We start from the raw sequence: 16339 nt of genomic DNA, 5'->3' as shown, positions 1-16339 counted from the left end.
TCTATAAACATCTGGCAAAATACAAAGAGACTAATGGGAAGCTATTAATTAAATGGTCTGAAGTAATAGACTCAGAAATGAGTGTGAGCAGATGGAACAACGTGTGCAGGAATGTGACCTTGACATCATTAAACTTGGGAGAAAGGGGGAGATAGATCAACATTTTTAACAAAGTGTACTGGACACCACAGCAACTATTTGAAAGGGGTTTGCTAGAGTCAGAGGCATTTTGGAGACGCAAACACAGAGTGGGATCGTTTGAGCATATGATCTGGGAATGTAGCAGTTTAAGGGAATTCTGAAAAGAAGTCACAATGACTATGAACAAAGTACTGATGCTTGATGTGGATTATGATTTTGCAAGCATTGTCTTGGGGGAGGAGGATTTGATAGCTTATCTGTCATTCGCACAGCGATCTTGGTTCTTCAGGGCATCATTATCTGCAAAGAAAATTGTAGTGCGGGTTTGGAAGAGTGAGCAGGTGCCTTCTGCCTCTACTTGGGGAAAAAGATGTACAGCAAATGTCTGCAATGGAGAGGGTGATCATGTATAGGAATAAGAAATACAACCTTTATGAACAAATCTGGGAAAGATTCTTGGAGCTGTAATCTATGCTTCGATTGTACCTTTATATTTAAGAGTCAAAATACGATTAAATGGCTAATGTCATGTTATTATTGTTTGTTGACCATTACTGTGAAGGAGGGGGGGTCTCGGGGAGTGTAAAAAATGTTGAATCTTTGATTGTATTGTTTATATGCTTAATACATATGTAAATACAAAAAGAACACTGAAGGAGGGGTTGAGCAAAGCAAACTACTTAGCAGGGCTGAGCAGGCCTGTAGCCCACACATGGCTGATAATACAAGTAACCCAGGGAGAGTCGAGAGGAACAAGCTAACAAGCAGGGCTGAGCAGGCCTGTAACACATCCAGGGTTGAGAACCGACTTACCCCACAAGAGGCTGAATGAAAGGGCACATCAAACAAAGGTGGTCAAGTCGGAGGATGAGAAGATGAAACCTTCAAAAAAGACAAGGAGTGAACATTGTTTCTTTAGTAACTACCAACCGGTCCAGTTCCAGAGGAGATTTCTCAGGAGATGGGATAAAGTAAAGAGGTTCTGTAGTATATGACAAGGACATTGTCTTGGCCTAAAAGAGAACTGTGAAATATTTGTTTTGTTGGAACTGGAGGAGATAATAAGAACTATTTAGTGGGGGGTCAGAAAATCAGCCTCCACTGAATTACTACCATGGGGAAGTAACTCGATCCTAAACTGGAGCTTAGATTTTCTTTTCCTTTCTTTCCTAAGTGGAAAGTTAGTTGGTAGGTTACAATAGACAGAGGACAGTTATTTGAGAGACATCCTGACAAGCACCCGTTTGTTGTTTTCTAGACTAGTGTTACGCTCACCTGGTGTCCACGGGGGCGTTGATCTGGACCGGCCTGATGTTACTTCTTCCAGTGATACTCGGAGCGCCGAGATGACGGAGTGGACCGGGCCACCCAGCTTGGTCTGTGTGGCTCGTATGAATACTCTTCTGTAATGCAAAAAGGGGAATTAACCACCTGTGAGGTTTAAGCTTAACCCCACCTTCTCCCCATGAATTACTTTGGGACTCCTTTAGATTCTCACCTGATAATCTAAAAAGATGAACTCTCCATCCTGCTTCAAGTGCAGGGGCGCGTAGATGACCAGTTGCCTCACTGGTGTGGGAAGTTGGCGAGTTGCAGACCGAGTTGACTCCGTAGAGGTAATAGTTATAAGAGTTCAAAACGTCTGGAATTCACTCTGTCCAATTCCCCTAGGTTGCCCTTATGGATCTGGAAAGAGTTCACGTGGCAACCAGAGATGCGCAGGGTAGTGTTTATTAAGGCTGTTCGGAATAAAGAGGGAAGCTTGCTCTAATCTGTGGTCTTTTTCCGTTTCAGGCATCCATTCGGAGGAAGATCCGTGGATTGAAGCGTTTACCGCAACCGGGTAAGTCTGTAGCGGAATGTTTCCCCATAGGGGCCGGGGTGCGGCAGATATGCGGAAAAGGTCGCGCCGACCCGAGATTAGGTGAGTATCCCCGGTGATCTCAAGTAAGTCTTAATATTTCCCTTTGTTGCCCTTGATAACTCTCTGTTGCTCACCTTATTGTTTTTATCTCCATAGGTGATGAAGAGCGGCCGCGGACTGAAGATGAGCGCGATGGAATGCTGAAAATGGCAACAGGTGAGTTCAGCGCGGCGTTGCAGGAGGCGCGGCAAGAGCGACTAATGGATTCTTACTTCCAGGTCCAAGTCGGGAAGATGCAGGATTCAGGTGAGTATGAATAAACTCTTGCTCTAACCTTTCCTTCTGTTTTCCTTGCAGGGTTCAAGAGCTCCGGAGTGTAGACGGGCGTGGCAGAAGACTGGAAGCTGCTGCAGGCACGGTGAGCGTTACGCTGCTACTGCAGAATAACACGAAGCACGTGTGGCTGTCCGGGCGTGGCTTAAATAGCTTTGGAAGAAGTGCCAGGTAAGTATTCTTCCACTGCCCCACCCAGGTAAGAAAATAGTCCCTTCATTAAAATAGTCCCTCCTGAGCCTCATTTGGCTTAGGTCTTCATGCAGCATGGTCTGCATCAGGTGAGTAAGCAGCATGGTCTGCTTTAGGTAAGTTCTCATAAATGAGCCTGGCGCCTATGGCGCCAGGACTGACTTTGTTCTTATGAGCCTGGCGCCAAAGGCGGCAGGACTGCACCCAAACAGCCCCTAACTGGGGCTTTTGGTCATGCTCCAAATGGCGTGATGCCTGCTTCCGGGGCTGCTGGGCCTGGTCTGGTTTCCCGGAGGCAGGCATCAAGACAGCACTCCCCCTCAAGGCCCCTCCCAAAGTCGTTCCTCTCCTTGGCCGTGGTTTGTCTAGAAATTCCCGGTGGAACCTCTTCACCAAACGAGGTGCATGTACGTGGTCACTAGGTTCCCAAGACCTTTCCTGCGGACCATAACCTTTCCAGTCAATTAGGTAAAAGAGTTTTGATCTCACTCTTTTTGAGTCCAAAATATTCTTGATTTCGTATTCGGGTTCTCCGTCTATGAGGATAGGTTCAGGTGGGTCGGTTAGCCTAGTTCCTGGTTGCACTGGTTTCAAAAGAGACACGTGGAAGACGGGATGGATTCGCATATGAGCAGGTAGTTCCAACTCGACAGCCACCGGGTTAATAATGGCTTTGATGAAGTAAGGCCCCAAGTACCTGGGATTAAAGGTCCGTTTTCCTTTGAGAGGAATGTGCTTAGTAGATAACCATACTTGGTCCGCTATCTGGTAGTGTGGTGCTTCTCTTCTAAGCTGATCAGCGTTTTTCTTGTATTTTTCCTTGGCCTTTCGTAAATGTTCTGTTGCTTCCTTAAAGGTTTGAGTAATGACTGTGTGAAGATGATCTACTGCGGGCATCTCTAAATGCTGGGGTGAATCCAACTCCGAGGTTTGGGGATGATGTCCGTATATGTTAAAAAAGGGACTGTGCCCAATTCCTGAGTGTACTGAATTATTGTACGCATATTCAGCGATCCATAGGGTGTCCTTCCAATTGCCTTCAGACTGATGTAGCATACAGCGTAAATATTGTTCGAGAGTCTGGTTAGTTCTCTCTGTTTGGCGTCAGTCTGGGGGTGGTGGCTATTGGAAAGCCTGACATCTATTTGTGCCAGTTGGCAGCATTTTTTCCAGAAATGCGAGATGAATTGACTTCCTCGGTCTGAAATTAACACAGATGGAAAACCGTGTAGACAAACGATGTTTTCAAGGAATTCCTTGGCCAGGGTTGAGGCTGAGGGTATCCCTTTCAAGGGAATAAAGTGGGCCATCTTAGAAAAAAGGTCCACTATTACTAGGATAGTATTGAAACCGTTACATGGGGGTAGATCCGTGATAAAGTCTAATGACAGGGTGTGCCAAGGAATCGGTGGGATGTCCATATGCTGTAATAGCCCAGCTGGTTTTCTTTTTTGACTTTTGTTTTGGGCGCAGATGCCACAAGATAGGACAAATGACTTAATATCTTTTCGCCAGGTGGGCCACCAGAATTGTTTCTTGATTTTAGCTTCGGTCTTTGTAATACCGGGGTGTCCCCCTAGTAACGTATCATGATAATGGGAGATGACTAGTTCTTGTAGTTCTTTTTGTGGTAGAAATAGACGTCCTCGGTAATATGGTAGTTCATTGGTGATGCTGAAATCTGGGCCTTTCTTGGCCCAATCTTGTAGGGCTTGAGGATCAAAGAGCTGCCGGACAATCCCTTGAATGTCTTCCAGTGTCTGTACTGAAGTTATACCAAGAATTCTCTGGTCAGGGATTATGGGTACAGGTTCCAGGGTCACTTCAGTCTCTCCCATTCCAATTCGGGATAAGGCGTCCGCTTTCCCATTTTTACAACCGGGCCGATAAGTTATTACAAAATCAAATTCGGCAAAAAACAATGCTCAACGGAGTTGACGTGAAGACTGGGCTTTGGCTGTTTTTAGATATTGTAAATTTCGATGATCGGTGATAACCGTGATGGTGTGCCTGGCTCCGAGTAGGTAGTGTCGCCAAGCTTTGAAGGCGGACTTGATAGCTAACAGCTCCTTATCAGTAATGGCATAGTTTAATTCAGGAGCCGAGAACTTTTTTGACCAAAAGGCCACTGGGTGAATCTGGTTTGTTTCGGGATCTTTTTGAGAAAGGACGGCTCCCATTGCTAAACTGGATGCATCAGTCTCCACTATGTACGGGAGTACAGGACGTGGGTGTCTTAGGATCGGTGCAGATGTGAATTTGGCCTTTAATTCTTGAAAGGCGCTTTCAGCTTCGTCTGTCCATACAAAGCGTTTGTTTTTTCTCAAGAGTGCTGTGATGGGATGAACAATCTGCGAAAAGTCTGGAATAAACCTGCGGTAGGAGTTGGCAAAACCAAGCATGCTCCGTACCCCTTTGACAGAGCTTGGCGAAGGCCATTTGAGAATTGCGTCCACTTTTCGTGTATCCATCCTGATTCCTCCCGGGGTTAAAATGAATCCTAGAAATTCCACTTCAGTGGTGTGGAAAACGCATTTCTCCAATTTGGCATATAGTTTGTACTGGCGTAGCTTTTCTAACACTGCTCGGACGTGCTTGATATGATCAGATTCTGATGAGTATACTAAGATGTCATCAATATAAACGACGACACAAACATCGATAAGTTCTCTAAGGACATCGTTCATGAAGAACTGGAAGGCTGCCGGCGCGTTGCATAATCCAAAAGGCATCACTTGGTACTCAAATAATCCATACTTCGTGCGAAAAGCAGTTTTCCACTCGTCGCCTTCTTTGACACGTACCAAATGATAGGCCCCCGGAGGTCTAGTTTAGTATATATGCGGGCTTCTTTTACTTGGTCAAGTAATTCCGGAATTAAAGGCAACGGATACTGATTCTTAATGGTTATTTGGTTCAGTGCGCGATAGTCTATGCACGTTCTGAGGTCGCCTTCCTTTTTTGGCACGAAGAACAAAGCAGAAGATGCTGGGGATTTAGATGGGCGAATAAAACCGTTAGCAAGGTATTGGTCCAGGTATTGACGTAAATGAAGATTTTCGGGCTCCGTAAGGGCATAGATCCTGCTGCAGGGAGGTTGTGCGCCTGGTATGAGGTCTATTTGACAGTCATATGATCTGTGTGGGGGCAAGGTATTTGCCTGTTCTTTTTGGAAGACATCTTGAAACTCTAGATACTCTGTAGGTAGTTGTATGGTAGCTGGAGTTACTGAAGCCAGGACCGTGTTCTGAGATTTTCTTGGGTAACAGGTGTGCGCACATTCTGGGAAGGTAATTCTCTTCTCTCGCCAATCGATACTAGGATTATGTTTTTCCAACCAAGGTATCCCTAGTATTACTTGAAACTGCGGAGCCTTGATTAAATCAAACACCAAAGTCTCTCGGTGCCCATCCTGCACCAGCAATGTCATTTCTGTGGTGGAGTGAGTTACGGGGCCTGAGGCAATTTCCGTTCCATCAACTGTGGTAATGACATCTAGAGTGGGTTTCTGGGCGAGAAGCAGGTTCATCCTGGAAGCCAGTTCACTGTCCACGTAGTTTCCTATGGCTCCGCTATCTACGTACGCTTTTACCGCGTGCATCCGAGATGGCTGTTCCGGATCTACGAGGATCATTGGAATGGTGAAATGCGAGGTCTGAGTGTCCTTCTTCGAGCTCGGCAAGCGGACCTCTACGCTTGTCGGGCGGGATCGTTTCCCGAGTCAGAGTTTTTATCCGCAGCCCCCACCACCTTTTTGGGCGGTTTTATGGGGCAGTTCAGCAAAAAATGACCTGAATTCCCGCAATATAGGCATAGCTGCATTTGTCGCCTTCTATCTCTTTCTTTCTGAGTTAAGGGTCCTCTCACCCCTCCGATTTGCATGGGTTCTGAAGTCTCTGCCCCTTTGGGGCTGGTATAAGTTCTGACCAAGACTCTGTTTTCAAACCTGGCTTTATCGGCCTTCCTATTTTGAAGTCTATGATCAAGTTGGACCACCAAATTTATATATTCGGTACAATCTTGAGGCGGGTTCACGATCTGGGCCAAGACATCTTTGAGTTCTCCTCGAAGCCCTCGATGAAACAATGTGATTCTTTTTACTTCTGGCCATTCAGTTTCCACTATTAATCTGTTAAAGGTTGCAATGTAGGAAAGAAGTTCCTGATTCCCCTGTCGTAGGGATAAGAGTTCGTTATCCAGGGCCTGACCCTGGGAGTGTCGAGCAAATAGTCTTTCCATGCTAGTTTGAAATCCCTGGAAATCCCGAAGAATGGGGTCATCTTGATTAACTAGAGGAATGGACCAGTCTGCTGCGCTGCCGCTGAGGTATGACAGCACAAAGGCTACCTTGGCTTGATCATTCGGAAAGGCTGCAGGTCTGCATAAGAAGTGTAAGCGGCACTGATTCATGAATACGGCAAACCTTTTTGGGTCTCCGGTAAAACGTTCAGGTGGAGCCAATGGAACGGCCCCTGGTAAGTGTATTTGAAGAGGGTTGCTCGATGACACAGGAGCTGGACCTGCCCCGCGGCCAGGCAGTGACGTTTGCCCAGCTTGATTTTGCAATAACTGTCTGGCTAGATCATCCGTTCGCTCTTTCGAAACTATCCGCTCCCTCCTAAGGGCATTAGTTACCTGGCGGGCGGCATGCACTTCAGCCCTTAGATCCCCTAATAATTGGGCTAATTGATCCGTCTCTGAGGTCTCCATAACACCCAGGTGGCTTGTTGTGGGTAGGCTTCGCATTCTGTTACGCTCACCTGGTGTCCACGGGGGCGTTGATCTGGATCGGCCTGATGTTACTTCTTCCAGTGATACTCGGAGCGCCGAGATGACGGAGTGGACCGGGCCACCCAGCTTGGTCTGTGTGGCTCGTATGAATACTCTTCTGTAATGCAGAAAGGGGAATTAACCACCTGTGAGGTTTAAGCTTAACCCCACCTTCTCCCCATGAATTACTTTGGGACTCCTTTAGATTCTCACCTGATAATCTGGAAAGATGAACTCTCCATCTTGCTTCAAGTGCAGGGGCGCGTAGATGACCAGTTGCCTCACTGGTGTGGGAAGTTGGCGAGTTGCAGACCGAGTTGACTCCGTAGAGGTAATAGTTATAAGAGTTCAAAACGTCTGGAATTCACTCTGTCCAATTCCCCTAGGTTGCCCTTATGGATCTGGAAAGAGTTCACGTGGCAACCAGAGATGCGCAGGGTAGTGTTTATTAAGGCTGTTCGGAATAAAGAGGGAAGCTTGCTCTAATCTGTGGTCTTTTTCCGTTTCAGGTATCCATTCGGAGGAAGATCCGTGGATTGAAGCGTTTACCGCAACCGGGTAAGTCTGTAGCGGAATGTTTCCCCATAGGGGCTGGGGTGCGGCGGATATGCGGAAAAGGTCGCGCCGACCCGAGTTTAGGTGAGTATCCCCGGTGATCTCAAGTAAGTCTTAATATTTGCCTTTGTTGCCCTTGATAACTCTGTTGCTCACCTTATTGTTTTTATCTCCATAGGTGATGAAGAGCGGCCGCGGACTGAAGATGAGCGCGATGGAATGCTGAAAATGGCAACAGGTGAGTTCAGCGCGGCGTTGCAGGAGGCGCGGCAAGAGCGACTAATGGATTCTTACTTCCAGGTCCAAGTCGGGAAGATGCAGGATTCAGGTGAGTATGAATAAACTCTTGCTCTAACCTTTCCTTCTGTTTTCCTTGCAGGGTTCAAGAGCTCCGGAGTGCAGACGGGCGTGGCAGAAGACTGGAAGCTGCTGCAGGCACGGTGAGCGTTACGCTGCTACTGCAGAATAACGCGAAGCACGTGTGGCTGTCTGGGCGTGGCTTAAATAGCTTTGGAAGAAGTCCCAGGTAAGTATTCTTCCACTGCCCCACCCAGGTAAGAAAATAGTCCCTTCATTAAAATAGTCCCTCCTAAGCCTCATTTGGCTTAGGTCTTCATGCAGCATGGTCTGCATCAGGTGAGTAAGCAGCATGGACTGCTTTAGGTAAGTTCTCATAAATGAGCCTGGCGCCTATGGCGCCAGGACTGACTTTGTTCTTATGAGCCTGGCGCCAAAGGCGCCAGGACTGCACCCAAACAGCCCCTAACTGGGGCTTTTGGGCATGCTCCAAATGGCGTGATGCCTGCTTCCGGGGCTGCTGGGCCTGGTCTGGTTTCCCGGGGGCAGGCATCATGACAACTAGGGACCCTTTCATAAAAAATAGGGTTACAGGCGTTTGAGTGCACAGATAAAAGGAACTGAGGTTATGAATAGCAGTTGGCTCCATGTATACCACCTATCACATCACACAAGGATTTTTGTACCCCAACTACGCTGATAGAACCGTAGTGTGCCTCCAGGTTGCTGAAAAAATGACTGAAAGACATTTCCAAGATGAAGTAATCTCCTTTAGAAATGTTCAACTGTAAGCATACATTCTATGACAAGACAGGAGGCTCGCATTATGCTTATACTTTCTTTAATACAGCCATATCGCCTCCTTGTCTTCAATAGAATGAAGACTTTCCTGAGCTATTAGCATGGGCAATCTTAATTATCAAGTGTAAAACTCAGAAAGATACCAATGATACTTGTAATAAAGGAACTTATGAAAGAAATATGAATTTTCTAAATATTTAACTTCAAAGTTTAACATCAATTTTACAATTAATGCATGACATTTTTCTTTTTCTCCTATTTTGGTCAAGTGAACATAACCTGCAAACACAAGGAAATATTACCGTGTTGCTAACTTCAACAAAATATTTTAAGTGCAAAATGATGTAAAAACAATCTATTTATTTAAGGGATGCAAGGAACTTGATGTGCAATTCATTTTGTACTTATTCATGTTGACTGGTTTACCTTTTTATTGCTGACACTGGGCGAGGTTAATCTTTGTTGCTTTGGGAAAGGGATTCTATTAACCAGATCAAAAACACATTTGATCTTTTTGTCAGAGATTCTCACGTGCAGGAGTGGAAGCTCACCAGACACTTTCAAACTGAAATATAAGTAGTAGAGAGAATATTGATTTATTAAATCAAGGCGTTGAAGAAAACCAAACATTTCTATCCACCATCCACGAATGCAAATCAAATCAAACCACTCAAAAGTACAGATACTGAGTAGAGACAATTGTAATCAAAAGTAGGATTGCTTACATTTAACACATAGGGGAAATTTAGCTTTGTATATATCTTTTCAAGTAATATGCTAATCATGCTATAAAAGAATATGTAATGGACCATGACTACATTAAATGCTTCAATGCTCAGGTGTATATTGCTTACAGAAAAGGGAAACATATGTTGATACACACTTATCTGTCAAGGGCTGATGAAGACAGCTGGTGGAAATTTAGGCCCAAAAGACCAATTAAATATATGAACTTTTAAAGAGGGTGGATACAAACCTGTTGTATTTAACAATCAATGTCCAAAACGCACACAATGGTAATACCATGACATCACCTTGTACATTCGTCAATCATCAGTATATGTCCTCAAAAGATGTTCCAAATCCCATATTTTAATATTCAAAAAGAACTCAAAAACAAGACCCTAACAAAAAGATCAAAAACACTTCAAAAGCATATGCACATGTTACAATACAATATATACAAAGCAAAAAAAACAATTTTAAACAATTAAAAGACACAGGAAACAAAAGTTGGAACCTGAAAACCGAGAAATAGTGCCAAATTAATTGTTATTATTCCACACTGTGCTCGTCATAGTCATATGTGGAATAATAACAATTAATTTGGCACTGTTTCTCGGTTCTAATTCTAATTGTTTAAAATTGTTTTTTTTGCTTTGTATATATTGTATTGTAACATGTGCATATGCTTTTTAAGTGTTTTAGATCTTTTTGTCAGGGTCTTGTGTTTTTGAGTTCTTTTTGAATATTAAAATATGGGATTTGGAACATCTTTTGAGGACATATACTGATGATTGACGAATGTACAAGGTGATGTCATGGTATTACCATTGTGTGTATTTTGGGCATTGTTAATGTTTACTAGGGATTAGACTCCTCCTTTGTTTGTAAAATAATTCGATTATATCCCCACTTAGTAGGAGGGGTGAATACCAGATACGTGTGGGGTAATACCCCTGTAGAAATTTATGTATTTAACAATCAATCCATCCTTGATGTCAGAAGCTACGCTCAATTAACGCATTATAAAGCATACAATAATTTTAAAACCTATGCAGTCATCTTAATTTATCAATTAAAGTCTTATATTTAAATATTTGTACACAAATTACCTACGTCTTTCTTTTCTTCTAAATAGGTTCGACAACCCTTCCCTAGTTACATGCAACATGTTATTATCCTTTTATCCTTATCCTACTAAATGAACAAGTTACTTTCTTACCTGATAACGTTCTTTCGTTGGGATGTTCCGACGACGTATTCCACATCTATGACAGGTAATCGCCACAGCTGTGGATACGCTGTCCTCAAGGGCCTCCGTCGAGCCGACGTCACCGGATGTTAGAAGTAGGACGCACGACGCCCGTAGCCTCAGTTCTAGTTTTTTCCCAGAACGTGTGGCACCAATCTTCTGCCAGAATGACTACAGAAAGCCTTGCGGAAAAGTAAGCTGCAATCGCATAAGTCATTCTGTAGAGGGGCAGGCTGGGAGGATACGATGTGGAATACGTTGTCGGAACATCCCATTGAAACAACGTTACTAGGTAAGAAAGTAACTTGTTCCTCGATGGGATTGGTTCCTCCGACGTATTCCACATCAATGAAAGACTCCCAAAGCAGTACCAACGTATGGAGGTGAGAAAAGAATCTAGAAATTTAGAATGCCAAATCAAATTGCAGAATATAGGACCGCCTTACCAAAGGCTAAGTCTTGCCCATGGATAGAGTCCAGGGAGTAATATGTTACAAAAGTATAGACACAGGTGCATGTGGCTGCTTCACAAATGTTACGAATGGGAACACCCCTCTGCAGAGCAGTGGAGGCAGCCACACCCCTAGTAGAATGGGCCCTCAAGCCTACCGGAGGGTCCTTACCCGCCAGACGGTAGCATTCCGAGATGGTCAGGATAATCCATCTGGACAAGGTCTGCTTAGTAACAGCTTGACCCAAATGCCTTCTAGCGTATCCTACAAAGAGCTGATCGTCCACTCTGACCCGGGACATGCGTGAGATGTAGAAGCTTAACGCTCTCCTAGGATCCAACCTATGGAGCCTCTCCTCTTCCTTACCAGGATGCGGAGGAGGATAGAACGCCGGAAGAATGACCTTCTGGCTTAAATGAAATTCGACACAACCTTCGGAAGAAAAGAAGGACGACCCCCAAGGACAACCCTGTCCTTATGGAACACCGTGAAGGGTGGCTTGGCGGATAGTGCCTGCAACTCACTCACTCTGCGAGCGGAAGTAACCGCAACTAAAAACCCAGTTTTAAAGGTCAACAGTCTCAAAGGACAAGAATGTAAAGGCTCAAACGGAGCTCCCATTAGGAATTTTAGAACCAGGTTCAAATCCCAACTGGGCACCTGGAAAGGTGACGGTGGGAACACATGAGTGAGCCCTTTCAGAAACTGAGAAATCAAAGGAATCTTAAAATAAGAACACTCCTCAGACTTACATATGGACAGCGCAGCCAGGTAACCTTTAATGGTACCCATTTGCAGGCCCTTGTGGGCTAACGAAAGCAAAAAAGACAGAACTACAGGAATGGCACATGAAAAAGAATCCTCATTCTTAACCCTGCACCAGTCGCAGAACTTTCTCCAACGGCAACGGTACAGGGACTTTGTTGCGGGCCTTCCGACCGAAAGCAACACCTCCATTATGTCTTCACGGAGGTCCCAATCCTTATACCTCAACCTTTCAGAAGCCAAGCATGAAGGTTGAGGGACTTGACCTCTGGATGGAGAACCTGACCCCCCTCCCGTGAGAGCAGATCGTCTCGGTAGGGAAGATGGCGTGGAGGGCAGATGGACATGTCAAGAAGGTCCGGGTACCACGTTCTCCTGGCCCATGCCGGAGCAATGAGGATCATTCGGGAACCGAACCTCCGTAACCTCCGCAGAACTTGCGGAATGACGGGGACTGGAGAAACGCGTACAGCAGTGGGAAGGACCACTCCACTACGAACGCATCCCCTAAGGCTCCTCTTGGAGGAAATTTCTGCGAGTAGAATCTTTTGCACTTCCGGTTGACACTGGTGGCGAAGAGATCCACTTGTGGGGTCCCCCAAAGGGCGAAGATCTCCAGGAGAATCTCCTGAGCCAGCTCCCACTCGTGAGAGACCGTGCTCTGCCTGCTCAGAGCGTCGGCTGCCACGTTTTCGTCTCTGGCCAGATGAACTTCCGAGATCGAAATTTCCTGCTGGATGGCCCAGAACCAGAGCTGCACTGCCTCTCTGCACAACGGAGAGACCATGCCCCCCCACTTTTTGTTGAGGGAGCGCATGGCCACTGTATTGTCCGTCAGAATCAGGACATTCTTCCCCCGCACAGCCGGCAGAAAAGCCTTCAGGTCTAGTTTGACGGCCCGCAGCTCCAAGAGATTGATATGGAGTCTGGACTCCGACGAAGACCAACGACCGCTGACTGTCAACTCGTTGGCATGAGCTCCCCATCCCGTGACGGATGTGTCCGTCACGATCGTCACCTCTGGCCAGGGTAGCCAAAATGGAGCCCCCTTCCTCAGATTGCCTTCGACGGCCTACCACAGATCATGGGCGACCGAGGGCAGCACCTGAACGGGATCCGAGATCCTGCCGGAGGGCTGTTACCACTGCATCTTGAGAGCCCACTGCAGAGATCTCATCCGCAGCCTGGCCTCTGGCACCAGGAGAATGCAGGATGCCATGAAGCCGAGCAACCTCAAGAACTCGAACACCGGGAGACTCTGGGCATGTTGAAACTTGTTCACCATCTGCAGAATGTGAGAAGCCCTCACCTTGGGAGGCAAACGCAGCCCCAGGGATGAGTCGAGCACTGCTCCGATATACTGGAGCCGCTGGGTAGGTGTCAAGTAGGACTTCTTTAAGTTGAGGGAGAAGCCGAGCTTGTGAAGGGAGTGGCAGGTGACTGACAGATGATCCAGGACTTGCTCGGGAGAGCGCGCCCTGATCGACCAATCGTCCAGGTAGGGGTAGACGTGAATCCCCACCTTTCCTGAGATACGCTGCCACCACCACCATGAGCTTGGTGAAGACCCTTGGGGCGGAGGTCAATCCGAACGGCAGGACCCGAAACTGAAAATGCGAGTCACCAACCACGAACCTCAGGTACTTCTTGTGCTTGGGATGAATCAGCACATGAAAATAAGCGTCCTTGAGGTCTAGAAACACCAACCAGTCCTTAAGTTGAAGGGCCTGGAGGACTTGAGAAAGAGTAACCATCTTGAACTTGTCCTTCCTGAGGAGCTTGTTCAAACCATGCAAATCCATGATGGGTCTCAATCCCCCGTCTTTTTTCGGAATCAAAAAATATGGGGAATACCATCCCTTGTTCCTCTCCGCTACAGGCACCAGTTCTATGGTGCCTTTCTCCAGCAGGGATTTTACTTCCTACGCAAGGAGCGGATCCAGACTCTTCAAAGAGAGATTTCCTGGTGGATTGTCATGAGGCCTCTCCCGGAAAGGAAGACACTAGCCGTTGGCTATGATCTCTAGAACCCACACATCTGAAGTAATGGCACGATGCTGCGCCAGCTTTCCCCCCAACCGGCGAACCATGGGACATGGCCTCATGACTGAGCTGAAGCAACTGTGGCAGTGCCTGAGGGCAAAGAGGCAACTGTCCGAGCGGCCTTGGCACCTCGAGTACCTTGTTTTCCACCTCTAGTACTCCTACGGTGGCCCCTTTGACTTGCAGCTCCCCTCGATCTACCAAAGGAAGAGTAGTATCGAAAGGAACCTCCCCTCCATTGCAGTTCCCTAGGACGAAAAGGCAGAGGTTGGCGAACTGCAGCGCTCAACGACTTTGCTGCAGCTTTGGAGGTCTGCAAACTCTCAAGGCTCCCATCAGCCTTGCTGCCAAAAAGATGTACACCATCAAAGGGCATGTTGAGAAGCCGGGCTTGTACGTCGGGAGCAAACCCCGACTTCTGCAACCACGCAAATCTGCGCATCACGGTGCTCGCCACCATGGACCGGCTAACGCAGTCTGCCATGTCCAGACCCGACTGAACGGATTCACACATGGCATCCTTGCCATCCTGAACGAGGGAAAGAAAACCATCCCGTTCCTCCCCTTCGGGAATATGTTCAGCCGCCAAAGACACACAATTCCACAGAGTGTGAGTGAAACGTGCTAAGGCACACATGAGTTGGCTGCCTGTAAAACCATACCCCCTGAAGAAAACACTTTCTTCGCCCAGCCATCAAAACGTTTGTCATCCCTATCTGGAGGGATGGTAGGGTACGACGCTTGCTATGCTGGGGCCGTAGCCGCCTGCACCACCAAACTCTCCGGAGTGGGGTGCATAGTCAAGTAACAGGGGTCGCTACTGGCTGGATGGTATTTTTTCGGCAACGGCTTGCTCACTGCCGGGAGACTCTCCGGAGCAGTCCAAGCTGCCGTCACCGTTCTCTGTAAAGCCATATGAATTGGCAGCACCGGGTCAGTGGGTGGACCTTGGTCAAGGATATCTGTCAGGTCACCCTGCAGAAAATCCACTGGTGGCGCAGACCACCCCAAGTATTCCGTCACCCTCGACATGAGACGCCAGTATGAAGACTCGGCGTGCGTGCCAGGCTCAGGCCTACCAAACTCAACCTCTGGAGAGGTGTCCAGACCACTGGCGTTGTGTAAAGACTGACGCAGGTCTTCCAACTGGCTATGATCAGACAAGAGTTTGTCAGGAACCTCATCACGAACCAAACCTTCATTAGACCCTTCATCCACCTCAGAGATGTAATCCAGAGGCTGGAATAAATCCCTGGATGAGGGCACAAAAAAGGTTCAAATACAGACCTCATTGACTTCTTCAGGGCCTTCCTCAGAGTTTCCACCGCTATACGGGGTACCTCCGGTAAAGCCTCCACAAAAGGCGTTGAGGGCTTCGACGGAATCGGCGTCGAGCGTGGCGGCGATGGCTTCGACACAGGCCTCGAGGGCGATGCCCCGAGCGTGTCCTTCGACGACCTCGGCGCCGATGGCGTTGATGACTTCCTCGGAGGCAGAGCCTCGAGAGAGTCCCTCGACGGACACGGCGCAGATGGCGTCGACGTCTTCTTAGAAGACCTCACAGGCTCTGACGGTCTCGAGAGCATCGAGGACCAGGACCTGGAGCAGGCATGGCTAGAGTGATCTACCTTGTCCAATTGTGACCTCAAAGACTCCCGATGATCGCGCCGACCGCCCGAGCCCAAAGGAGTTCGAGCGGTGGCCCTAGCACATTCCTTGATGGCTTCCCTCGAAGGCGTGGACGGAACAGAGCCCTGCGATTGGAAAATCGGCATCATTTCCGCACGAAATGCAACCCATCCCGCAGGAGAGGAATGCTTGGTAGGACAAGCTACCCGCCGTCTGGCGGAGTCCTCGGACGAGGACGGGGAAGGCGACCAGTGGCGGCGCTTCCACGAGTGCCTAGATGAGGCAGAGGAATGGCGGGAACCACTCCGGGACCAAGACCCCCTGGACTTACGGCGACGCGGAGAGTCGCCCCTCGAATCGTCGGTCGAAAGCCCCGCGGATTTCGACTTCCGGGGTTTGGAAACCCTACCTACAGGTAGCTTCTTCTTCCGCTCCTGCAAGGCCTTTGACGTCAAAGACTGGCACTCATCACAGTCCTCGGTGGCGTGGTCCTCACCGAGGCACCAGAGGTAGACGTTGTGC

The 16339-nt window shown here is 47.6% G+C and overlaps 1 protein-coding gene across 4 annotated transcripts in view; it reads right to left on the bottom strand.

The window, feature by feature from the left end:
- Window positions 1-16339, bottom strand: part of VPS13C (vacuolar protein sorting 13 homolog C) — a 5236720-nt gene that overhangs the window by 3463845 nt on the left and 1756536 nt on the right. For all 4 annotated transcript variants that reach the window (XM_069624493.1, XM_069624490.1, XM_069624491.1 and 1 more), the window contains one exon: window positions 9380-9518. In XM_069624493.1, coding sequence (XP_069480594.1) covers window positions 9380-9518 — 139 coding nt within the window. The remainder of the gene's footprint in view (window positions 1-9379; window positions 9519-16339) is intronic.

This window comes from Ambystoma mexicanum, chromosome 11, assembly GCF_040938575.1.
Source record: "Ambystoma mexicanum isolate Mex_15411 chromosome 11, UKY_AmexF1_1, whole genome shotgun sequence".
Taxonomy (NCBI): Eukaryota; Metazoa; Chordata; class Amphibia; order Caudata; family Ambystomatidae; genus Ambystoma; species Ambystoma mexicanum.
This window is presented reverse-complemented; position numbering and strand designations above follow the sequence as displayed.